Genomic DNA, 27369 nt, shown 5'->3' on the forward strand with positions numbered 1-27369 from the left:
AATTGACAGAAATAATTCCTCCTGAAATCACTCTATGCCTTTCCCTTAATACACTTAAAAAGCTCACAGGTAACCCACAGCACTGGTAAATTTAAAAGCCTTTACCTGCTAGGAAAGAAAGAATACACTTAGCATTAAAAATCAATGAAAATTCTAATTTCACTGAATACAGAATTTACTGAGTAAAGCTGAAATTGCACAGCTGTAGACAAAAAAGAAAGGCCAACATAAAATTATACCACAAATAAAGAGTTATATCCAATAACAGTTCAACTCAAAACCAAGGAGCCCAAACCTTTGAAGGTCTCATTCCAAGAGTATTCAAGCTTTAAATAATTTCTACAGTCTGTGTATTGTAAATGAGTGATTTAAGGTTCTCATAAAAATTTACATCAAGATAATGCTGCTTTCCTGGTTGAGGAATCCTATCATAATTTTCTTTTCTCAATTATAAAACATGATACTTACACTGCAGAATAAGCCAGATAACCACAAATTAATTAGATCTACTGAGAAAACTCATCACATCCCAGCTACATAGTTAAAATATTTTACAGTCAAATTTGCAAAATCCCTAAGGAGGAAAATTGTACAAATAATAAACAAGGCTGGCACTTAGGCCATAGGTTTGTACAAATGTATGAAAATGAAAAATAATTTTTCATACCAGTTATATGCAAGTCAAAATTAAACATGACTCTGAAAGCCTGCTAGAATTCATCTCTGATTATTTATGTCTGCATCAGACTTAAAGAGAAAAAAGCAAACAAAAAAATACTCCAAAAATGATCTTTTCACAGTATCAGAACAATTCTAAAGCAAAAATACCAAAATTACCAAAAATAATTAAAAAAAATACCAGAACTTACTTAAACAAGGTAGTTTACCTCAGTGCCTCAGTTGCACAAATCAATTCACAAGCTTTGCAGCCTCAAGATGATCATCATTTAACCCCTCTACATGAACTATTACACTGTTTAATTATGACCACTGTATGTGGAATAGCAACAACTCTAACAGCAGTTACAGACACCACAGGACAATTGAGAAATCAAAGAATACAAATATCTGTTGCTGGGTATTTGAATAAGTAATCTTCAGGCACAGAAACCTTGAGACCTCTAGAGAACTGAAAATGTATTCTTGGGGCAAACCTAAGAATGTGTATTGTGTATATCATACATTAGTATCAAGAGCACTACATTTTCTGAATTAAATACTGGGCTTTTCCCAGAAAAATGGAACAAGGAACAGTATAAACATGTAAGAAGGATCTAGCTTTATTTCTTCATGGTGTGAAGAAACACATACTTGGGGTAATGCTGCTGCTGTTCATCCCAACATTACTTTCAGAAGTGTTGAAAAAATGGCACTACTCTAAAAATGGAAATCCAGCAGGAGAGAGTAGGTGGTACAAGCAAAAAGGTAAGCTTTCTTAATCAAAAGCACATCTTCTGCATAATTAATTTCACACAAGTATAGATTTTCCAGAGCCTTTAAACCAGTAAGTTTTTATGAGTGCAAGCAGTGTAAAAGCATGCAGTAATAAAGCCTGTTATCTGAAGCCTGCTCTCCAACAGCAAATTCATCCTTATCACAAACTGTTTTCATATCAATCATTTCAAACTTCTTCAAAGCAACACTAGCTTGCGAATCCATGTAATACTTTCAAAACCATTTTTTTTCATTACTTTCTTTAAGTCTGCATTATTTCTCACCAAGAACACTGTGCAGTAATGATTAACACAACACAAACTCTTTCAAAAGTGTAAGCTGGGGGCAGAAGACACCAGTGCATCTTTACTCCAAAATGAACTTGGAGTTATGAGTGAACTATTTAAGATTCTCATTCTCTCTAGCTAATTATAAAGTTACAATGACTGAACAATCCACCCTAACGGCTAACAATTTATTTTCTTCCCATCACCTTAAACTCCAGCCATTCAATTAGTAGTTTATTGTTAAATTATACACTAATAGTAACAAAAGGGCAGCCTGAAATTAATCTATTCCCTCAAACTCCAAAATATTTTGTAAACCATCCTTCCAACTTGTAGAAATCCTTGTTGTGTCCAATATTTAACACACACATATATATATATGTTAAATTTTGGACACACATATATATATAAATATATAAAATATTTAAGACCTAAAGGCTTTCATCGAAAGGTGCAGCATGAGGATCCAGCAAGAGGAGCTGAAAGCCTTGGCCCAGTCCCAGATATTTGGATTCACTGGCATAAGGAAAACCTGGTGGGATGAGTTCTGTGACTGGAGTGCTGGGTGGTTCCAGGCTCTCCAGGAAGAACAGGCAGGGCAGGTGAGGCAGGGGCTGGCACTGTGTGGATCATAATCCATTATTATGAAATTAGTTATTTCTTATTAAAAACAGGCTTTAACTTTCAAGTATGTTAAAGTTGCAATGAAAATTAAATTCCACTGCTAAGAACTGACTTGAAAAAAATACTAACTTTTCTTCTTGCTTTTCTTATCATGCTTCCCCAGAATTAAAGAAAAAATAAATAAAAGAGATTTTTCTATATGATTAAGTGAAAATGCTTCTAGCAGAAGAAAAGAGACTTAATCCGCAAGTACAGAAACATCACAAAATAAATAATTTGAACGTATTGTTAATCTTGCTAACGTGGTGCTACCATGCACATCTGGGAAAAAGAAGGAAAATTGCAGCATATTTAAGTCATGAGACTACATAAACAATTCAGTGGCTGATACTAGAATCTATCCTTCTTTGCAACAGTAAAAATAAAATACAATTAAAGTTTAGCCAATCACACTATAGCAGAGCTGACAGCAATCCTCTGATGGCACTGCTGAAGAGTGTGGAAGAACTATAAAGCTCCTGATAGTCAGACACGTCACGTTACATTAATTCCTACATAACTGGATCTGGTACAGTATCTTACTTCACAAATGCTGAGAAAAGTCAAGCTTAAAATGACCCGGCTCCATTGTCCTCATTTAGCCTTCAAATGCTCTGGGAATTGTAGCACTGTGTTTTAGTTCCACTCTTAATACTCATTCAAGGTACCAACGCGCCAATTGTTAGCAATATAAAAACTACGATCGAGGGCAAATCATCATATGCTCAGGAATGAAAAATCATTTTATCTTTTGAAGCTGAGCGTTAGAAGACTCTGAAATTAAAAGCTTTCTACTGCACAGTTCTCTTTCTCAAAGAAAAAAAATGTTGTATTTTTAAATTTGAATAAAACTTGTGGCCAAAAGAAGAAACTGTTCTAATTGAAGCACAAATAAAATATTCATTTTTCTCTCCTGTTAGCACCTCATGTTTTATACGGATGACTGCCTCATCTTCTACCAAAGCCAGAGGTTTTCCACAAGAGTCTGCATGCAATGATTATGGTCATCATGAGCAGATGGTACGGCGTAACCTTGCATCACAGTCTCTTTAGTAACAACCTATGGCTACCCCAGCATACAGCATTTAACATAAAATAATCACATCCCTTTTTCACTGATAAAAAATTAATTGTGTTTTGTACACAAAGATAAGTTCTCTTTTCATTATTTAGCAACTTGTCAATCCAGATTCAGTTTCACTCTTGTGCATTATTGATTACCACCTGTGTTGTCATTTCATGCTACATCAACTTTTATTTATTTTTAAATATATATAATAAGAAAACTCAAATGTCACACATTGGAGCCTTTCCATTTCCCACTGCAGAGAAATCAACGCATGCTCTATGACAATTCATTCAGCTCAATCAAGTTTCACTTCCACTCTGGCAATGTTACTAAACAACTTGCAAACCCTGCAACAGCTTCAGATAGTGTGTGATAGTGGTGTTGAAAATTCTGTTTGTTTGGAGTTAGATTTTTACTGGTCTGTTGTTTTCATTTGTTTGGTTTTGCTTCAGTTGTTCGTGGTTTTTTGTTTCGTTTGGGTTTTTGGTGTTAGTGTTGTTGGTGTCTTGTGGGGTTTTCTTAAATAAAAAAACACAGAAATCTGCCCACATACATGGTGTAAGCTGATGTGAAAGGCAGCTGGACTGCTATCCCCACATCAGGCTGAAAGTGGTAACCACCTCCTGAAGTGACCCATTACCAAACGCTGTCACTGCTTTGGTCAGACACTACCCAGCATCAGACAAAGAGCTTCCCCCCTTCTAGATTTGTCTTATCCATGCATCTCCCCCCTCGGAAAGCAGATAACATTCTTAAGCTTTTAAGATATGCAAAAAACGTATTTCAAAGATGGAAGAGTTTATATTTTCTTTTTGCATTCAAATTTTGATTCAACAAGGCCAAGTGCAAGGTCCTGCCCCACGCTGGGGGAATCTAGTGAAAGGCGTCCCCGCCCAGAGCACAGGGTTGGAACTGGGTGATATTTAAGGTTTCTTCCAACCCAAACTATCCTATGGCTGTGATTTTAGCACGTGACAAAGCAGATTCCCCAAGTATGCTCCCAGCAGCACTGCTGCTTTACTCCTTGTTTGCCATATTCAATTTACACCATATTTCCACACCCCACAGTAAGCTCCTCCAGCCTGTAACACATACTCCTTTACAGTGAGGGCAAAGCATTGGTTCCAGTCACACTTGTATCTCAACTTATTTCATAGTGATGCTTTCAGCTGTTAAATTGAGCTTTAAGAAATATGGCGGTAAGTATGGTTGAAACAGCATTTTTGACAAAATTCACCACATATTTTGTACTGCCACAAAAACTGAGACAGACAAGTGATAAAACACAACTGAAATATGAACAGCTTTCTCTAAGGGCTCCAACTTCTCAGCAACATTTACTTATGCTACAGTGGATAATGAAGCTCAGGTTGATGGGTGCTTCTCAGCACTACATGAAGGAGTGACCTATACAGGAGGCTGTCCACTAAAGGCAGCATTTTAAAGCCTAATGTTACAGCAAACTGGAACTGCTAAAGCTGACTTGGAAACGCTGGGCTGCCAAGCGCAGTAATTCAGGAGGTGCTTCCCAAGAAGGCAAATAGCAGGAAATGAGTGAAGAACCAGTGAAATGTACTGCCAGTCAATGCAGCGTCCATCACTCCTACCAGGGAGCCAGAAACAGTCATGTCTCACAAATACTATAAATTCCCCATTTTACTACTCTGTGGAACAGTGCAAATGGACAGCACAGCTGGGAAAGTCTATGGTTTGCTTCAGGTCAGTGCCCTGATGTGGCAAATTCTTCCCTCATGCACTTCAGCAGACCAAGCGACAAGCTGCTGAGATACAACCTGCAGGAATAACGCTGATTAAACCATGCTGGAACCGACTCATGTGCTATTCTGAGACCTCAGCACTGTACACAGAGAAAGAATTCTCAGTGTACTGAAACAGCAAGCAAGGACTACGATCCTGAAAACATTCTCACAATGTGAAGTACTTATGCACAGGTTCAGTACTGGTGAAGTCCTAACAAATCGCTGCCTTAGAAACAAAGGGGTTTTTTACTCTTTACTCTTAAACAAAACAAATTAAGTTTTGCAATATTTAACAATAAACTCAACTCAATTTAAATAGCTGATAAATTGTTTGAAACCAGTTTACCAAGTCAACTTGCAAAATATTAATCAATGTGAAAACAGCAACAATCAAAGCAAATTAATTTAGCGAATGATAATGAATACATGAGTGAATAATTCAAAAGTGTACATGAGCCACCAACACTTCTAAAATTCAATACGGTGTGATGTTGTGAGTAGCATAGGAAAGGACACCTTGTTATATCACTAAAATAAAAACACTGCAATGATTTGTGTTGCAGGGAAAAAACCCCTCAGATAAGCACTGCATATTGCTGAAGATTCAATAATGCAGAGATGTTTTCCTTAAGGAAAAATGAGTTTTCCTACTAGAACCATCAATCAAGTTCAATAAACCAAAGTTTGACATTCTATCTGCCTTTTGGTTCATTTAAGGAAAACTTACAGAGCTTTTCATTGTGCATCTCAGCTCACTTTAGGTATTGTTAAACTTAACAGAAACCAGTAGAGAAGTGTTTTACTCTGTTGAATCGGTATTCATCAAACAATAAATGCAAAATACTGCATTGATAGATATGTTATGTTCTCACAATATTTTACCACTGACATGCAGACAGCAAAGCAAAATGAGGAATGGCATTTTTATAACAGGCTACCATAACAGGAAAACAGTGTTACATCACATTATTGTGAAAACGAAAAGCTTTGAAAACCATTATCCTACTCATCTTACCACTCTTACTCACGGATTACGCTACTCAGCATGCTGCTGTACAGTCAACCCACAGCATTTGAAAACCAAGCCACAAGATATTCAGAAATTTTGAAAAGCTAATTCACTGTAAGAAGTGTGATTCTTATCAGCAGAGAGTATTATGACGAAGCAGAAGACAACATTCAGAGCTGCAGTTCTTTACTAAGGAAGCATCAACGGTCTTGAAGACTGAAGCTCTCTGCACCTCCACAGAACACCACAATGCACCATACCTTCAACTCACCTTGACTAATACTGCCAGTTGTGTTAAGAGAGAGAACTTTAAGTTATGTCCACTATAAAGTATTACATCCTTTAGACAGAGACCTTCTGGTTTGTCTGAGTCTGTCCACACACTGCAATAAACTTGGAAATCTTTAACAAAACTATCATAAATTCAAAGTAGACACAAAGACCTAAAGCTTGGCTCTTCATATATGGTTAAAATCCAACATAACACCCAACCTCTCTCCAAGAAGAATCAGTTTGTAAGACATGTTAGCATAAAAAAAAAAAGAAAAAAAAAATCACACTAATTTAAAGGCATTTCCTTTCTCTAGTTGATAAAAATAAAAATCAAACTCATAATCTATTAATCAAGCAGACACTATCAGTGAATGATCTGAAACTAAGCAACCCAGAAACAATTAATTAATTTTAAAAACAGGTGCCAAGACAGAAGGACATGGAATTGTAGAAACCTTTGTCCCTAGTGCACATTTCTAAAAGGTCTCAGAATTGCAAGACTGTTTTTGCAGATGCCAGAGGTATTGCACAATGCAGCTGCTACCCTACTTTTACATGTAGAATCTTCTACCACAACATTCTGAGCCCAGGGCTGGCTCTTGGTTCTCCATCATTCTCAAACCCCACCACACCTTAGGCTAAAACCAATTTTTCCTCCTGCTGTGTCAGCAAACACCTACATTTTGAACCCTTACTAAAACACTGTTCCCTCTCCTGTTTGGAAACTACAGGACAAATTCTTAAAAGCAACCAAAAAACACTGCATTTACACAAAGTACTACAAAATAATGTAAGACCTAATTAAGCAAAGCCATTTTTGATAAGACATCCAACAATAATCCGACCTATTCTACAGAACTTTTAAAACTACAAATTACAAAAATAGATATAATTAAAAAAAACTCTCCATCTTTCTTTCGGTTCCAGCAACAGATTGTTTCAGTAACAGCAATCTGTTTGACAAATGAAATTACCAGGCATCAGAAGATATTAAGAGTCACAAGGTAGTGAATCACTATAGAACAAGCCAAGCAAACTGACCAAGGAGCAATCAGAGTCTGCATTTCCTGAACTCCCACAGGTGAAACATTCAGAGAAACTACTTTTTGAATAGAACAGCACTTCAAGTCTGCCTATACTGTGGGAAACACATCAGAAAGCCTGTGTGCCTGCAGGGAAACAGAGAATAAATTGTCATTGCCACGGATAAAACAATCAAGGAGATTTGTCTTGCACAATGATACCATTAATCCACCCTTTATATCTGAAAACCTTTCCTGCCATTCTGGAAAGAATTTGACTAGAACGTTTGTGGAACATCCACTACTGGAGGTTTTGTAGAAGTCAGATAAATATTCGTCAAGTGTGGTTTAGGTACAGCTGATCCATCACACAGAAGACTGAAGTCTTCCTCTGAAGATAACTTTCACATCTATTTTTTTTCACTCCAAGTCACTGAATTTTTAATTGTTAATAAACTTATCCAGTTTGGTAATCCCTTAAACTCACATTTTTCTCTAGGAACAATACAGTAGGAAATTGTGAATTTGAATTTTTCAAAGGCGACAGAAGTATTAAAACTGTTTCTGGCAGAAAAATACACTCACTGTCTACTCTTTCTCTGTAAGTGCTCTTCAAAAAGCTGCACTTTTAAAATTTCATTTTCTTGCAAGCAAACACAGAGCACCTGTTTTTCTTTTCAACAGACTCAGCTAACTTAATCGTAACGTTTCCTACAATGATCAGGGCACTTTACTTGAAACTCATCTTAACATGATTAGTGATGAAATTTTTCCACATAATGAAGTTTAGTACATTTTGCTAGGAGTAACAGGAAGAAATTTTAGCAAGGGTGAATCAAAATACATTCTTTACACTTAACTGCATCATATTCTACCTGGGAGATGTAAATGTGTATTTATTACTATGGTCCTTCCACTTACAGTTGTCCTGAGGTGACAGCAAACATTTACTTTCCATACAGAAATCCTCATACCACCTGAGCATCATATATTTTAGACTTGAACCTACTTCAGTTTAAATTGTTTTTCTTGGGTGTGACTGGGACAGGAAATATCAAAGCACTCCTACAAATACGAAAGGTACAACAAAAGTAGTTTCTTTCTATCTCGAAAAATATGAATTAGCTAAACACCACATAACCCCCTGAATGTAGTTTATTTACTAATGAAAAACTATGAGATTCATGAGGCATGAAAACTGAGCAGCTAAAAACGACATGGCTATTTTTTGCTGCTTGAAATTTTGAAATATTTCTCATGTCCTGTAAGCTCTGTACACTTATTTTATATAAAGGAAAGAAAGTTTATAATGTGTACTCTTACTCAGGGAAAGCATCAATACTCTTAAATGAGATGTAGGAAATTTAATTTATGGGTAGTATTTTCAAGAACATACCCTTTAAAGTAAGGAAAGGCATGTCTCTAACAAAGGTTTATTTTAAAAAGCTCTGACAATAAAAACTAATACAAAGAATATTAATGGAATACATTAAATGTACATAAAAATCCCAGAGAAATCAGGAAGTTGCCACTTTGATTACCTGACAGGAGCGGAATTGGTTGACCAGCAGTGTACATCTCTGTGGGTCTTTTCTTCCATCCAAACTGTCCAGTTCAGCTGCTACTTGGTTTAGTTCCTCATCAGCATAGTAGAACTGAGCAAGGAGCTGTGGATCTGTTCTCTGTATGGGAGACACAGACAATGTTACATTACTTTTGCAAAAAAAAAATCAAACCATTACCCCCCCAAAACCAAAACAATTTCAGGTGGTTGTATTTACTGTGAATTTTTTTGAGCGTATAAGCCAGATAAGCAGTATGGCAGCATGGAAAAGATTGATATTGAGGTTCTTTTCATACATTTAAAATTTTTTTCTACTTTGAAGAAAAAATCCTCTCAAAAAACATCTCACATAATAAATCTGAGACATTACTCAGCTACCATTATCTCCAAAACCACCCTGGCATTCTCACTTCTCGTGGCATAATTATCTGGAGGAGCAAACAACTGAATCAGAAGGTTTGTTTATTAAACAGAAACAGCCTTCAGCTCTAGGCAGGACAAGACAAAGCTGCTTTCCAAGTTAAAACAAACAAACTATACCCCCCAAACCTATCAAGCAAGGGAATAATCTATCAAGGACCCTGGTAATCTTTGCAGCATGGTCTGGCCAGAATCCTCCCTTTGAGCATCACAAGAACAAAGCCACAAGGAGAAACGCACTGAATCAACCAGGGCCAAACAGATGCAAACATTTTACAACATTTACAACTAATTAACACTAAACATGGCATTACACAGTCTTTCAGGTGGCAAAGAACAGAATCATCAGAATGGATTATTGGCCACATTAAAACAAAGCAGCAACTATAAGAAAAAGATCCAATGAATAAAGAAATGCCTCCTCAAAAACATCGAGAAATATTAATAGGAAAGGTTACATCATAAAAGGATTTTTTTAAACATTAACAGCTAGGAATTCTGGTTTCAACATCTTAAATGTAAGCTGTCAAAAATCTACACTCTTGCCTGATAGAAAGGTGCCCAGAGAGAAAGATAAAGCTTGAGATATATGGTCAGGGAAACAAAATTCAAAATGAATCATAATAAGAGGGAGAGCACGTAATCGAACTACTAAATTTTATGTTGTTTAATTCTAAATTTCTGTATTTATAGTCAAACTTAATAAAGCATTTCTTTAAGCATTCCCGACCCGATGATTTTTATTATTTCTGATTTTTACGTTTTCCTTCAGCATTTATCCACAACCATTAAAACCTTCTACACAAAGTTAATAAACAAAGATGTAAGAGTCTGTGTATGGAATTGTGACAAAGCATGGCTGCTGATTTTTAAGCATCTAAATTGTGTTGCAGAAGCAAAATAGGCAATTTTTAAAGACTGGTCTCAACCAAAACAAGTAAGCCTGAGACACTTAGCTCCCATGTGGCTGATTTTTTCAATTGAAGGAACAAAAGTTTTAATTGAGTTCTCTCAACTGTGTTATGTTTGGTGTGGATTAGTAGTGTGATCTTTGATTAATTGTGTCAATCATACGTGGTCCCTAGCAAGCTGAAACTGCATGAAACTCTAAATCTCTTCACGGGGGACCACTTAAAGCAAATAAAACACAAGTTTACAAATTCAATTTACTGCAGTAGGTAACAGAAAATTAGGGATAGTGCCATATTCAATGCCAATTTTTATTTTCAGTCTATGCAAAATATGGTTCAAATAATTTAATCCAAATTCCTTACTATTCTTTGGCAGACTAAGAATAAGCAATTCCCATCCTAAGGTACTAAAATTAATAGAAAGACTTAATTTGAAAACATCTCATGGAGAACCTACCACTTATCCTGGTAGTTTGTTTTGGGAAATCATCCCACTGAACAACAAATTAATGCATCTAAGTTCTTGTTTTGATTTGCTGGACTTCAGCAACACTGCTCATTTTGCCTTATTCCACTAGAGCAGCAAGTACTTGCATTAGTTCTATTTGCCTATTTCTGTATTCACTGACTGCAGGAACCCCTTTAACCACATCACCACCGTAGGATGCACTTATGGGTTTGGGATTTCTGGGGAGAGTTTTTGTCTGGTTGCACAGGAAGTGTTTTGTACATGGCGATATTGCTGTAATTATCCCAACACCCTCTTGAGTATGAGCTCTCCAGGCAGGAGTCTCATTCTACACCTTGCATTCCTTCTGCCCAATACCTCTTTATATTCCACGTATTCAGCCCATCAAATGGCCCAGGTTATCCTGAGTACCTTTTACTGCCAGCACAACGTACCAGACCACTGGAGAACATTCCCCATAGATTTGAAACTACATATATGGGTCATAACTTGCCATCCTCATTTGTATGCTATACACAAATGATCATTCCAGCCAGTACCAAGAAAGCAATCAGCACACCACAAATTAAAGAAAAAAAAAACCTCCAGCCAAAAAAAATAACACACATTTAGCCATGTTATACAGTAATACACCATTCCTTCATTTCATGAAAGATCACTCACTGAATATTTATTTTAATGACTTTTACTTTTTTATTAAATTCCTCTCAATAGGCCAGATACCAAAATCATAAGATGCCTGCCTGTCATCCACAAAGTCAGTGTAAAACTGTCCTTATGAAAAGGTTGTATTAACTGTTGAACTGGTTACATTCTGGGTTCACCCATCAAGTCTGACCAATGAATGGTGACCAGGATTAGGTGAGTTCAGTTTATTGCATAATGAATTCTGATCTGATTTTCCAAAAAGGATTTAAATGGACTCTAAGAGAATGTTAAAAACATCTTAAATTAAGAGAACTGTTAGCTACAGGTTGTTAGATAAATAACTGGTCTGCAGAATTATTTACTGTATGTTGTCAGAGGAAAATATGCTATTGTCACATCTTATAAACAATCTGGTGTACCAAAACCAGAAACTGTCCCTAAAAAATAGTGACAACGAACAGAGAGGAAAGATTCTAGCACAGACTTCTCAATGTAAGACAGTGACCAAAAAATAAACTACCAATAAGAAGCCAGGGTGCCAACAGACCAATCTCAAACCACACAGTAATTCTGGAATCTAAGAATTACTTTGAAAAATCACATTTCCAGAAACGAGGGTGGTTCTTACTGACACATCCTCTTTCTGAAAGAAAATTGCAAGCGCTTTTTGCATGATTTTTAACAGCAGCTTTCAAGTACCAATACCCCCCTCTTTCTGAGCAACATAAAACATGCGTCATCTTAGAACTGACAGCAGCCCATAATTTGAACATGAAAGGGAATTTTCCCCCCCAGGTTTCCGTGATCCTTTGTAGAGAAATACAGATTTTGTTCAGGTTTTTTCTTCTACTGAGATCACAACAGGAATGCAGCCACTACCACCACAGAAGATGTGATGATCCCGAATAAGCCAAAGAACAGACAGAAGCAAGGGAACCATGCAAATGAGCAAGATCCCAGCTAGTGATAGCACCATCTTCTGAAGCCTGCCAGTTGTCCTCTGGAAAATAATATCCATCATTTTTGAATTGCTGATCTAAAGTCTTCAGAACAACAACTAAAACACAACCCTGCTTAAAATAAAGTCCATGGACTTGAAAGGCTCCAGATCTCCTATTGTTCACTGGCACTCTTCCAGCACTAAGCATTTGGGTTTTTTGCCACACATTCAGGAACCCTGATTTGATTCCTATGGAAAGAAACTACACAGAAAAAGCAATAATTATACACCTTTGCTGATGCTAAATCCAGACTGCCTTTTAACACGGGAACAACGTAAACCTACATCCATTGGGGTAACTTTTCAAGGAGCATTCCGTAAAAAGCCCATTTTACAGAAACACACGTATTTTATTACACGTTGTATGAAATGCCCTCACAATATTTGCTGACAAGTCCACGTGCAATACTTCTAACTGCTGCAGGGCCCAAATGACACAACCCTTCCTTAACCAGGAAGGTTAAACATGGCCTGCTCAACCATTCCTATTCTGCTACAGCTCTAACAGCTGAAGTGACAGGTTTTAGAGAAGCCATCATGTTCACATCAGTGGAACTGTCCTGCATCTGGCACAGCCTCCTTTGTTCCCCCTGTGGTAAGGGAAAGGGTGGTTTTAAAAGCCTGAACAGTAAAGAGTTAATGCATTGCTGTGCCTCAAACACACATTCCTCACTCAAGTGAGAAAGTTAGAACAGGATGTGCCTGGAAACTGAGGTTGTGCAAATGTAGGGCAGCACCTTTCTGGAGCTCATTTTGCCATTCAGGTCCGTGGTGAGCAGGCAAAATAAAGTGGAGAAGCATGGAAGTGGGGTCAAGAAGTGGACAGGACCAACAGAGGGGGCCCAAGATAACCCAGGACCCAAAAGTACTCCTTCACTCTTTTTGGGAGCTCTCCATCAGAGCACTGTACATAGGCCACAGTGCTGCACGAGACTCGGAGAATCCCCTCCCTGGGAAGGGATCCAGGCACTTCCATGCCACCTTGAATGTATACAACCTGACAAACTTCTTGTTTCATGGCCCCCACGCCCAAAGGATCAGGTCTGTGACCACTGGCACAGCGCAACAGTGCCCAAGCCTCACCACTGGATCCACATCTTTCCTCTCAGCAATCTACTCTTATCCTTTCCTTCTTTCCCTTACGTATTTTCTGATATTTTTATACCTTTAAAGAAGAGAAACAAAACTTTCCACTGCAATTCAATTGTTTTAAAATAAATCTGCCTCATAAATACACTGGTCACTCAGTGTCTTTTCACTCTAATTCAGCCCAAGGATTTTATTAACAGGAATCTCAGCCTGCCTCAGAGGCATCATAGCAATGTGTCTCTAATAAGGAGGGTCCAGTTGTTCTCAGTCTAAATCTGTTGCCTACTATATTTTCAGGGAAAGGAAAAAAGCACAGGAGCAACCTCCAACTTTCCATTCCCCTAAATAAGTGCTGCCATTATCACAGTCCCAGATAAAAACAATTACTGCAAAGCACAGAAATTTAAAAAAGGGACTTCCCAAGTGAAAGCACATGCCCTTAAGGATGAGAACTCATGAAAGCTATAGGTCAGAAACTTGCTTCTGTCTGCAGTGTACAGAAAATGATGCATCTGTATTGGAAAAAACCTCATCGTACCAGTTGGCAACGTGGTCTGTGCAAAAGGGAGAATTAGGCCCTAAAAAATTCAAATAAAGGCACTGATGACCCAACTCCATATTTTCAAAACTCACAAATCATGTTGCATGTAACTAGCTTCAAGCTAATTAAATTTAACTAAGACTTATATAACATTTTGAGAAGGAAAAAAAAAATTGTTCAAAAGTGACAGGAATTAGGCACACAGTCCAAAGTTTACTCATCCCCATTATGAAAATGTAATGTACTTACAGCAACAGAAACTGAATCAATTGACAACTTTTTACACCAGCCACAGCTGCAGTAGTAGATTTAACTGGCAGGTGACAAATTCCAAAGACTGAAGGTACTTCTTCAAAAAGAGATACCAGCAAGTAGTTACATCTGCTTATTTTTCACCTCACATGTAAGCAAGTGAATTCACATCCTTCCTTTGAATTTTTCATTAATTTCCAAATGCTGATAAATAGCAAGAAGAAACAGTAATTCTCTAACAAGCAGGTGAGTCAAAAATTCTGGCATTTAACTGTCAGAAGGTTTAGCAGCAAAAATATTTCTTTATACTAAATGAAAAAGGAGCTGCTGTTCCAAGTACACAGTTGTATGTGGAGCGGGGTTTGGTTTTGAGTTTTCTACTTAGTTTGTAGTATTTTCCTTATAATCTATCTGAAGTGCTATCTGTTAAAGAAAAAAAAGGAAAAAAATCCCCTCAACAGTCATATTTTGTACAATGTCATTAAGTTTTAAACTGGTGTTGCACATGCATAAAAAGAAAAAGGACTCAGAGTTGAAGACAACAATTGGTAATTAGTCACGAGGATATGTTAAAAAAAAGCACTGTGAAAAAAGCTACAGCCTGGTTAAAGCTTTGCCAGCTGCTCTGTGTTTATCTATAGAATATCATTACACAAGCAAGAAAGACAGGTGAACAGCTTGTTAACACAATAAAATGGTAGCAGCACCTTAAGCAAAAAGACGAACAAAACAAACAAACGACCCCACTGAGATAATGATTCATAGGACAACAAAAATCAGGTGGATAAATTTTTCCAATGTTCTCTACACTGGGTGTAATTCCAACCCCCCAAAAAGGAAAGTCTTATAATGGTTATGCTGAACTAGAGTACCAAACATCTGAGACTGCCATGCTGTCGGTTTTCACTCATGATAGATTAAGTCAGCGTACGTCGCTTCTATTTTTGAGTGTTCATCATACTAATCTGGAGAAGCATGTGCTCAGATCCATATTTTCTGGGGGAAGCACATAAGCATATGCTGAATACAAATTACTGAAGCTTCTGGACATCTATTCTGCAGAACGGGAGTGCTCTACAGCGGAGCCACAGCCTTGATTTCGAGGAAGGAACATGGACCCCAGGACAGAAAGGGGTTTTGCCGTAGGGAAGTGGTGGAACAGCCACTTCTACCACGAGAAGAGTGGGTAACCTTCAAGGTTGCCTACTCATCCAGCCTATGGCAGGCCATTATTAATTAGCCAGAAATTAATCTTACCCATATTGCATTTGCTTTGCTCATGATGGCAACTGGGCAGTGATTTTCCTGTCTTTATCCTGACCCATGAGCTTTTTCATCCTATGTTCCTTCCCTGGCCTGCTGTGAACAGGAGTGAGAGAACGGCTGGGTGGGCACCCAGCATCCAGACAAGGTCAACCCACTCCTCTAAACTTGTGAAACACTTACCCAAAGCCTCCTCCAGCAGCTAATATCTCAAGAGTCTGACCTTAAGTTAATCAGATTTCATTCTCAGCTGTTGCAAGAATATCAAGTTTAAAGAACAAATATTTACTTAGAAACAAATTCAGCTTGTCAGGATACATATTGAAATATACAAATCACTCTTTAAATTTTTTTTTCCTAAATGCTTTTATGCAGTTTGCTTCAGACTTGTCTAGATTTTCTGTATTTAAACATTACACTAAGCATTTCTTCAAACAAAATTTATCCTGCAGTGCTTTTAGTGATTTGGTACCTATCAAGAGGAAAATAGCCGATTTAGCTCCCTAGCGCTTGTTGATCGATTACGTTCAATTCCAGATGTACAGCCCTCGTCTTACACAGAGGAATCGTGTGGCATTTGGAATTGGCAGCCAGCAATTTGTCCTGCAGCAATACAAACCATCCTGCCACACTACATCTTCACAACTTACTGCAGGAGAGGATTTCCAACCCACTCTAGTTGTTACACCACGCCTAATGGATGTGTCTAAATATTTGTAACAACTCCTAAATACCTGGGCAAACAGTGATCTCTTCTCAGACATGTGTAACATGTTAATTTCTCTCAAGTTATTATGTTGCTATAACCTTTATCCCTTTCAGAACCAGACTTTATTCTAAAAAAAACCCAACTAAACCAAATAAACAAAGCTCCAACAAGAGGAAACCTGACCCAGCAAGTTCAAGCCTGCTGACGGTAAAAGAGTTGCTCCATAGTCCTCCTCAGGTATTAACGGGCAGAGCACATTCCTTAGTTTTTTCATGTTCAAAGCACATCTTTATTTTCCTTTGGCTCAGCAAACTTAGGGGGAGTCTGAGGTGTTCCATATCATATTTTAATAAAAGCACCATCATCTGTGTAAAGCTGCTCATACATAACCTCATTTGCTTTGTAGGAGACTTTCAATAAGCTCAAGCTGAACACCTTGACAGATGTTTGGGATTTAACTACCTTGGCATCATATCAGTAGAACAATCAATCATTGCAACAAAAAGATTTCATCAAAACTTTGCTCTGAAGTGCATCTGTTCAAACCTGGTGATAAAAGAAACTGCTCGTACAGCCTTTAGCACAGAAAGTCTTCCCAGCTTCTATCTTCTGACAATAACTTCAAATGAATGTTTGCCTAAGTAAATCTTTTCATCTCATTTCCACTATTTCAGCTAAATCATAGAAACAAGTAACTTTCCAAGTGTCATCAGTCACACTGTGTTTCCTACTCTGTATTCCAGGTAACAGCAAACTTCAGTGGTTGGTTGTGCCATGTTTACCACAGTTCCCATGGCTAACCAGGAAAACATTCCGGACACAGTCCTCGACCTCAAGGATTTAACATCTCTCTTTGCAGAAAGTCCCCACTTCCTTCTAGGCAAAGCCTACCTAAAGTTATAGGGAACTTTTAGGAACTTTATTGCTTTTAATGACTTGATGCTGTGATTTGTATCCTTTTTCCAAGCACAGCTGAGCGTGAGTAAGTGGCTTTGAAAATTACCAGAACCAGAGCAAAAATAAAGGGAGAGGAAAGACACCAGACAGATCAACAGCAGAACTACACAGGACTTTAAACCACGTTTAAAACTTTTGAAGCAGTCCAACAACAACAAAATCTACTCAAGTACACAAAAAGCATGTATTTGTGCGGAGACAGGAAACTGACTGGATGATAACGCAGGGCAGAAGGCTCCCATGCATCCCTGCTCCCACTCCCTGCTGCATTGAATATTTTTTTCCCCTCAATTAGGCATTCACAGGTCTTTTCAGACAATATCCTCCAGGTCTGTCCTTGGTCTCCTGATCACGCAGAAAATCTCTCCTGGGAGACAAATGGGTTTGTACAGCTATTCCTGTTTTTTGTGTTAGCTCAGCATATAGTTTGAGTTTGACCACTTCTCATCAGCATGCATGTTAGATAAGTTTTATCAGTCTTTAGCTATTCTCCACCCTGAACATCTCCTTTTAAATCAAGGCAGAGAATGTACAAAAATTAAGCAGAAGTTAAACGCAGCCATGAATGCTTTTCAGGCTTATATTCTATTAATATGAACAGTTCTACATCCATTTATTGAGAGGAACAATAAAAGAAAATCCAAACAAAATACAAAACAAACCCAAATCCTCTAGTCAACACAGAATAGTGATTCATACAAGGGTTTAAAAATTACACATTGTTTCTTCTGGCAAGATCAAGTTCCCCTGACCTGGCTGCTGCCTGTTTAGGTACTTATAAAAAGCCAACATAACTATGCCTCTACCTGTTTAATGAATGGACATTTTTCCAACATTCTCAACAACAGCTTTCAGAAAAGCTATTACACATACACTCTACTGCCTATTACCCTTTACTGACCAGCAAGATTACTTTCACCTAACTGTTGGTTGTCCCTAAATGCATTCTGCAAACTTCTGGTTGCCAGGTATTTCTAAAGAAGGCTAAATTACAAAAGAGTCAAAGACATTAATTGCAGAACTGATGTTAAAAGGAAATGCATTACCAGTAATGTTTGCTGTAATATTTATAATGCCTTGGAAAGAACATGATTCCAACTAGTTTTCCTTTACTAGATTTGATAATAGTATTGATAAACAACAACACTACATTGGAGACAGCACAAACAGAAGGAGAAATGTGATGTTTGTAAAACAAAGCTAGCTTAAGTAATGCAAAAATAGTAGCTCATACAAGTAACAATTCACTTCTATTTCAACATAAACACCTACTGCAGAGGCCTTTATCAGCAGACAGTAGAAACCTTTACCTTCCAGCACAGATGGATATCTTCTCTACCATCCCTATGCTACACAGGCTCTACACCCCAGCCAGGCTCCAGGAATGAACATTAACTAGGGACCATCCCAAAATCAAAGACTCAAGACACCTCACATGTAATGGGGCAAAGAATTCCAAAGCCTTAAGGAAGGACACCTGCTGGAGTAGCTTTAGCTTATATTTCAACTACAAAACAGGTGAAATTGCTCCATTGATATCACTGTGAACACTGCATTTGACACAACGTTCAGCATAAATGTGGTCTTTGATCAAAGTTATTAATTTATTTTCAGCTGCAAAACAGCAAATGTTTTTCCTCAAGCAACATAAATTCCAAGTGTCAAAGGTTTCCTGATATTTCTTAAATCCAGGTTCTTAATTACTGCCATTAATTCCAAGACTGCTCTGAAAACAGTAACAGTTGCAACCAGCCTGACTTACACAGCTTTCTAACCTACAGTCACACGATCACATTACTTGCCTAAAACATGTGAATTTGCTTTAAAACAGGCAAGAACCTTCTGTGCTCGAGCCTTTCTGTTTCATGTAACAAATGCAAAGTGAAGGTCAGAACCTGGAAGTACTTTTCCATAGTGTTCTTGCCTAAACCAGACACAAATCTCTCCAACCCAATCACTATTTTGTTGCTCCATTCCAAGGTTCAAAGATGAGATAACCACACCCCCCTAGATCTGCCAGGAGCATAATGGTACAATTTCCTTCTGAAGGCAAGAGACACCAGTTCAAGCCTACTTTCTTGCTACCTTAGAGACAAACTGCCTTGCATCTGAATTTAGCTCCAGCTTTTTCCATTTTGCTCCCTCCAGCAGTGGTTACACCACACCTGAGCCACAGCTCTGCTTTAATTTCCAAAATCCAGTGTGTACGACACAGGCAAGCCTGCAGACTGAAAATATCTGCAGGGCTTCAGAGACTACTAATGATGGTCTAAAAAAATCTCAATGCATTATTAAACACAAACCTCCTGCTTTTAATACACTTGACCCAAGGAACTGTGGAAAAATATTTAAAGGAGATCCGTATTTTACACCTTTGTTGCATCCTGCAAACACAGTCAAAGCAATTAATTGAAAAGTCTTACAGTAAAACGTTTTTAGTTATTCCTCCAAGCAGTTACCTCATCTAGTCAGGCAACACTTTCCTCATGTACTGAATATTTTACAACTTCTAACACTATACTGCTTTTCCTTACCAAGTTATAGGTGAAGCACAGCATTTCTTTTCAAAGAAAATGTAGTGGAGACTGACGGGGATATTTTTTTTTTTTTTTTAACTGCATATATTCATACCAATATGCTATAAAACAGATTTTTTTTGCTATTTGTTTTCCTTGAAATATTTTTTACATTATTTGTAATTATTAAGGAGCTACATAGAAAATCATTACAAGATAGGCTAAAAGCAAGTACATCCAATTAAAGGTTCTGTTCAGGAAGACACATTAACTTCAGAGATGTTATCACATCCCAAAATTGTGCTGAGAACACAAACACCATTCAAAACCATGACTAATAGCCATAATCAAAGTATGTGTTGGGAAAATTTTTTCCATTTACTTTTTTGTTTATTTATTTGAGAGAAAAAAGGAAGCCCAGAATTTATCAACTGGAAATGACAGGCAAAAGAATGTAACTTGGAACTCATGAAGTCTGGGGATATGCATGTATTTTCAAGGGCCATTGAAGATTATTTATATTCAGCAAAACACAATTATGATTTTGAAATGGACTGAAAATAGAAATGTAAATCAAGTTGGCAGTATATTTCTACTCTCCAAGCAGCTACTGCTTCATTGTTTGCGTTACTACCTACACCAGCCTAAGGACTAGTCAGAACCCAAGACAACCTGAGACAAAAAAAGGGCATTACCTATGGGGGAGGGTGTTTGGGGGGGGGCTGGGTCTAATTACACTAAGATGGTAAAAGTACTCACTGATCACAACACAATAACTCATTATGGGGACATGTGTTTATATATCCATTCCACATTCAGCAAAATAATCTGCCAAAAATTTATGGCAAAAATTCACAGGTGTTATATGAATGCAGATTGTTCCAGAAAGACCAGTTTGAGACAGGCAGCTCCACATTTAAATTCCAGAAAATCCACGTGTAGATTATAGTGACCACTGTTTAACGTGCCACTGAATGCTGGAAGGCAATAAAAACCTGAAGTACAAGATAAAACAAAGAACCAAAAGCACTAAGACAGAGCCAAACTCAGTACTGGTGCTGAGAACAGAGAAAACATAGGAAACTAAGATATAACTGGAAAGATGGATTTATAAACCCAGCACAAAGTTGCCTCTTTGAAAAGCATCTTGCAGTCCCATTGTAAACCCAGCCCTTCTCTCTGGTAACTTCTGAGCATCAAATCCCGAATGTAAATTCAAAAGCTGTGATGAATGCAGTCCTGACAAGACAAACCCTAGAGCGCCAGACCTTTTCAGTGGTGCCCAGGAACAGGACAAGCAGTAATAGACATAAAATAAAACACAAGTTCCACTTCAACATGAGGAAGAACTCTATGCAGAGGGTGGCTGAGTACTGGAACAGGCTGCCAAGGGAGGTCGTGGAGTCTCTCCCTCTTGAGACATGAAAAATCCACCTGAACACATTGCTATATAAGCTTCTCTAGGTGCCCCTGTCTTGGCAGGGATGCTGGACTGGATGATCTCCAGTGGTCCCCTCCAACCCTAAACCCTTCTGTGATTCTGTAAATGAAATAATTTGAATTATGGAAATTACATTAATAGCCCTTGTATATATAAAATTGTATTCGTAAAGGAAAACTTCAAGAAAGCTATGCAAGTTATTTTATTCCATAAGGGAAAAACTAAATTACCTGTGGAGCTAGACTTGGTAAACTACCAGAAGAGCTACTACAAACATCTTTGTTTCCCATGAATTAATTTCATTATGCAAAATATGAAAAACCAGGAGACTGCTAGACTTCCTAATGATTTGATATAATGTTTCTTACCACAGAGTTGCTTGCATTTGTGAAGGACATAGATAACCTCTCTTAAGCACCTCAAATTTCTGCAAAGGAGCTTAGTGATGCTGTGGTCTGCCACCCCAGAGCCCACCATGATCAGGGTGCCATGTGTTCCTCTGTGGTAGCACATGGAGAACAGGACGCTGTTCCTGCCTGCACTCAGCCCAGCCTTCCAGGTGGCACAATGGAGATTCCCAAAAGAGAACAAAAGGGAGAAATTTCTCTTACACTTCATTAATTAATTTCTCTCACAGCAAATACTTACATAAAAACATGTACAGAACTTAGAGCAAAATATACTGCAGGAAAAAAAATTTGAAAACCCCCAAAAATTAGAATTCAAGGAGAAAAGTTCCTTTTCTCTTCATTCTGCTCAGACCAGCACTGATTCAGAATTCCTCTGCACATATTGTCCTCTGCAACAGATGGGAAAACTTTCCAGCAGAGCAGTGTTACACACTTCAGCAATTAATTGTAGAGGACAACATGACTCTTATACATTTCATTTTACATGCTGGTGGATTTATTCTGAATTGCAGTGGATGACACTCCAATAAAGCCTTGCCTTAGTACCTCACCACAAGCACCATTCAGTAAAGGAGACTGCAATTTGAAAACTGACACTGCCCTTACAACTAACCCACTTAACCATTTCAAGTTCCAAAAAAAAAAACACCAAAAAAAACCCCAAAACAAACCACTATAACAAAATATTATCACAGAAACTGTTTAACAGTAACTAGAGCAAACCACTTGAAATTACAAAAGCAAGCTTTTCACTCATTCTCTAGAACAACCCAAAGTCTCTTTCATGCTGCCACAAGACAGATTTACTGATTTATATACAAGGGGGAAAAAAATTGGCTGGTTGCCATTGCAAAAGTTCAGAATGCCTGTTACAAAGCTGAAATAAAACTTCTGAACTCTTCACTTATTCTACTTATCTCATATACACAAAACAGGGGTTTTTTTCAACATCTGCTTTTTCAGTGGCACTGAGAAAGAGTGGCTATAAAAATTCTGAACACATTTCAGGTGGACCTCAGTCACTAATATTCTTTTATATACTTTGAAGACATATGAATATACATTCTTAGTGAGAAATTAAATATATCTGAGTTTCCTAAGGTGGTAGTTTATTGATTCATATTCCCACTAGGCTTGCTGAGTCCTTTCAGAGGTTTCTAAACCCTTACCCAACCTAAGCAGGAACTCCACCTAGACTGGAATAACATGCTCTAAGGATTTTTTCCCCATTCATAAAATCAGCACAGTTCCTAGCTGGAAGGAGAGTCAAAAGTAGCAGTTTTTTAGACTGTTTCTCAGATTTGCCTGTCAGCTTGTGGCAAGGAAAATTTCACTTAGGCATAAGCCACATCACCCCAGAAAGAGAGAGGGGAAAAAAGCATACTGCCAGAGTCCAGAGGAAAACCAAAGTTTGGTAGCGTCAAATCATAGCCCATTCCCCTGAGAACTGGGCATTAAGAATCTCGTCCAGTTTTAATGAGTCCACACCTGCGCAGGAGAAAGGTCCACATGAGACCATGGAGACAAAGTAAAAAGAGCAAATCCTGCAAAGACAAAGCACAGCCTGGAACCAACCTACTGCAGACACTGCCCTCAGAACTCTTCCATTCTATGCAGCAGATGGCTTAGCTACACCAAGGTACTCCTGAAGTACAAGATGTGTTCACTCATGGAAGCTCTTGGTACTTGATTTTCCCATTTGTCCTCTAGGATCAGGCAGCTGAGGCAGCCCTCAGCCAACATGTTATTTCTCCTCAGAAAAATATTAACAGACTGAAGTGGAAAAGCTGACATCATACCTAACGGCACCAAAATTACACACAAATTAGAATCCTTGGCTTAACAAAGAAAAAAAAAAAAACCAACAACCCAGCAAACCAACCAAGAAAGAAAACATTAAACAAAAACAAAATAAAACCAAAACCTACCAAAAAACCCCACAAACCCTAAACCCACAACAAAAAACCAACAAACAAATTCACATAGGAAAACAGGTAAAATGTAAAGAACCGAGACTAATTTTAAGAAAAAATAGCAATGTGCTAGGAGAGAGAGATGTACTGGTTTAGTTGGCCATTGCCATAAGCTTGCCCCGAAAGCTTTGCACCGAGAAAGAACCTTAGGAACTGAGATCAAACCAGTCAAGATGAAAACACTGGTGGGACAGTGATACAGAGAGAAATGGCAGAGATAGAGAGAAGAATCTCCTCAAAACTGCATCTACTACTGGGACAAAGTTTCTGCCAAATTTTTTCCCAATAACTGACGGAAAAACCTTGGATTAAAGCCGAGTTCTGCCTGTAACACAGCTTCACTGAATATACTAAACACATTCCAAAAAAACCTAATCCTTACTTGTATATTGGCAATACCTCATTCAAGACAACACCAATGTCCTCGCACAAAGCCAAAACCAACAACCAACAGTTCATGATTATTACTGTGAATTCATCAAGAAACCAGCAATTACAGCATATGTTGTTTTGATTATAAGAAAGACAGAGAAGTGAAAAGGACATTTTCCATTCTGAGGAGAAAAAAAATAATCTAGTCAGAGGAATTTAATTACTTGCTCTAAGTGTAAGTAGTTTTAGTAATAACATATTGCAGGATGCATGTATTTGATTATATACACTGGTGGATTTATTTTTCCCAATGCCTTGAAATCCCTGAGTCTGCTGGACATGATGGCAAAACTTACAGTGAAGCAAATTCAGAGGACAGAGAAGAGAAGAGAAATGTGAGTTCTCTAAGAAGAAAGAAAGTTTTCACATACATTCAAATTTGATTCTTTTGGAAGTTTGAAATTTTTCTCCTTAAAATCAACATCTAGTAGATTCTCATTAGAACATACATTGCCATAAAAAGCTGTACTATTTTGTTACATAAATTCCTGATATGATAGCTGCAGAATAATTTTAGAGAATCAAATGACCCACTAGCCCATCATAGTTCACATCTGCACCAGTAGAAATTCAAATATAGCACCAGACATTTCTGAGAATCTTGACATCTGGTTTCTAAACCCACAAAAAGCTGTTATGGTTATTTTGGCTCAGTTTAAAAACAAACTACCGAACCTCTGCAGCATACTGGGGAAAAAAAAATGTTCAAAGCTGGTTTATGTGCAAGGGCCTATTATAACTTAGCATTATACATAAGGCTCCCCAGTGACAGCTTCACACAGAAAAGGTTAAATTGCTTGGAGAAACTGTTTTGCAAGATGCTAGGAAATGAACCCATCCTGTTTCTTATTGTAAGCCATTGCCATTCAGACATCATACCACCCTACCAAGATAAATATGAACTCATCTGCATATACCCAGGTGAAATTTTGCGCAGAGTAATAACAAGCTACAAAGAAATTTCAAAAAAATGATAATTAGCTTCCACATCCAGCATTCCAGAGCACAGCAAAATAGTTCTGTCTAAGAAATAGCTGCATCCCTGTTCTTTCAGCATTCTGCAGCATATGGATGAACAGCCATGCTGAAGGCAGACTTTGACAGATTTACTGATTTATATACAAAGGGGAAAAAATTTTGCTGGTTGCCATTGGAAAAGTTCACATAAAGCACCAAAACTGACAGATTGAACTGATTTCTGATAATGAACTGATAAAACAGAATGCCTGTTACAAAGCTGAAATAAAACTTCTTAACTCTTCCCTTATTCTACTTATCTCACATACACAAACCAGGTTTTTTTCAATGTCTACTTTTTCAGTGGCACTTAGAGTGGCTATAAAAATTCTGAACACATTCCAGGTGGACATGACAACAAAGTCTTAATACCAAAAATAAGTGGGCATTCATAGGTTTTATGCTGCCGCTCATAACTCTTATCTTCTATCTTTAGGCTATTGGCAAAACAACTAATTTCATTCCAGTTTGGCAATAACCTAATTAATTTGAGTTTTTAAAAAATTGCATCCTTTTCTACAGCTTAATAACCAAACTTAATATAATATTTATATCACTGTAGGCTTCACCGTGATCTGTCTATGCTGCAGTGCTCCCAAATGATTCTGAGAATCCATCTCCATCCATTCTGAGAAACCACCTCCAGCTTCAAGACTTCAACTTCACAGCAAGTGTTAAAGAAAAAGCCAGAAGGAAAGAGTCCCAATAAAGAGAAGGCAAGAATCAGACTGGCTCAGCAGACAGGCCACAGCTCCACATCACTCTTCCTTGCTCTTCTGCAACACTGGGTGAATTCCTTGTCTACTTGTTCAGGTGTTCAGTTGTGCTGTCACTCACCTCCTTTTGAGAAACAGCTCTTTTTTCCTGTATGACATGTAAATGTAAAGTCTAAGAACACATTACCAGACTTAGTAAGAAATTTTACTTTCAGAAGCTGCCTTCTGTTTGTAGGTACAGCCTTTGTAACAATTTGTTGCAGAGCAACGATTACTTAGATTTGACTTCTCTGTCAAGTAACTACAGGCATGTTGTTATTTGAATATTCAACAATGAAGGAGAACAAGCCAGAAAAGACAACCCAGAGTTGTCACCTCTGCTTTTACCCAAACTTCTCTGGAAAACAAACAAACAAAAGATACCTTGTATTCCAGCAGCATTTAGTACATGCTTGGTATCATAGGTTCAATGACGATAAGCAACTTACTGGACACAGGAAGACAGCTCAAGCTGCTCTCCATTTTCTTTAATCAGGTAGCAACTAGCATTTTGCCCATTTACAAAGCAGTGCAACCCACTGACAAGGTAACCCACCCAGCTGATCAAGGGAAGTGAGGTGATAGAACCATTCTGAATTTCAGGAAAGCTTTCAGTGCTGTCTCTCAGGATCCTTCTGGATAAAATGTCCAATGCAGAGCTGGATAAAAACATCACGTGATGGACATCTTCATTAATGACCTGGATGCAAGAGGATGCTGAGCAGGTTCACAGATGATACAACACTGGGAGGAGCTGTTGACTCCCTTGTACAAGGGTAGAGAGGCCCTGCAGAGAGACTTCCACAAAGGAGAGAGCTGGGCATCACCAACTGTGTGAATTTCAACCGGGACAAGCGCTGGATTCTGCACCTGGAATGGAGCAACCCTGAATGTATGGACAGGCTGGGGAATAGGATCTTGGAAAGCAGATCTTGGTCAGTGCAAAGTTGAAGGTGAGCCAGCAGTGCCCTGGGAGCCAGGAGGGACACCCCTGTCCTGGGGACACCCCTGTCCTGGGGACACCCCTGTCCTGGGGACACCCCTGTCCTGGGGACACCCCTGTCCTGGGGACAGCAGGCACAGCCAGGCAAGGGAGGGGATTGACCCTGCTCTGCTCTGCGCTGGGGCCGCCTCACCTCGAGTCCTGTGTGTTTAATGCTTGGCTCTTGCCAGCAAAAAATGAAGGAAATTAACAAAACTAAGCGTCTGTTCTAGTAAACCAAGCTTTATTGGCATCCTCTGCTAAAGTATGCTGAAAGGATGCTGCTGCATATTGTTTATATCAGAGACAATGTAAATAAAAATATTTTTAAATACACACTGACACTTAAGACAGGTTTTCACTTGCAGACTAGAAATTGAATAAAAAAAGCCAAGAAATCAAGACAAATGACTGCAGCATACAAAGTAAAGAACCCATTAAATCTTTTTTTTAATCCATGTATTTAAAAAAAAAAAAAAATCACAATTCAAAGGAACATCACA

General features: G+C 38.1%; 1 protein-coding gene across 6 annotated transcripts in view; it reads right to left on the reverse strand.

The window, feature by feature from the left end:
- ZFYVE28 (zinc finger FYVE-type containing 28) overlaps positions 1–27369 on the reverse strand; it is a 142555-nt gene that overhangs the window by 69527 nt on the left and 45659 nt on the right. For all 6 annotated transcript variants that reach the window (XM_040065119.2, XM_040065117.2, XM_040065116.2 and 3 more), the window contains exon 2: positions 9059–9199. In XM_040065119.2, the coding sequence (XP_039921053.1) occupies positions 9059–9199 (141 nt within the window). The remainder of the gene's footprint in view (positions 1–9058; positions 9200–27369) is intronic.

The sequence above is a fragment of the Hirundo rustica genome, chromosome 5 (genome assembly GCF_015227805.2).
Source record: "Hirundo rustica isolate bHirRus1 chromosome 5, bHirRus1.pri.v3, whole genome shotgun sequence".
In the NCBI taxonomy this organism is placed as follows: domain Eukaryota; kingdom Metazoa; phylum Chordata; class Aves; order Passeriformes; family Hirundinidae; genus Hirundo; species Hirundo rustica.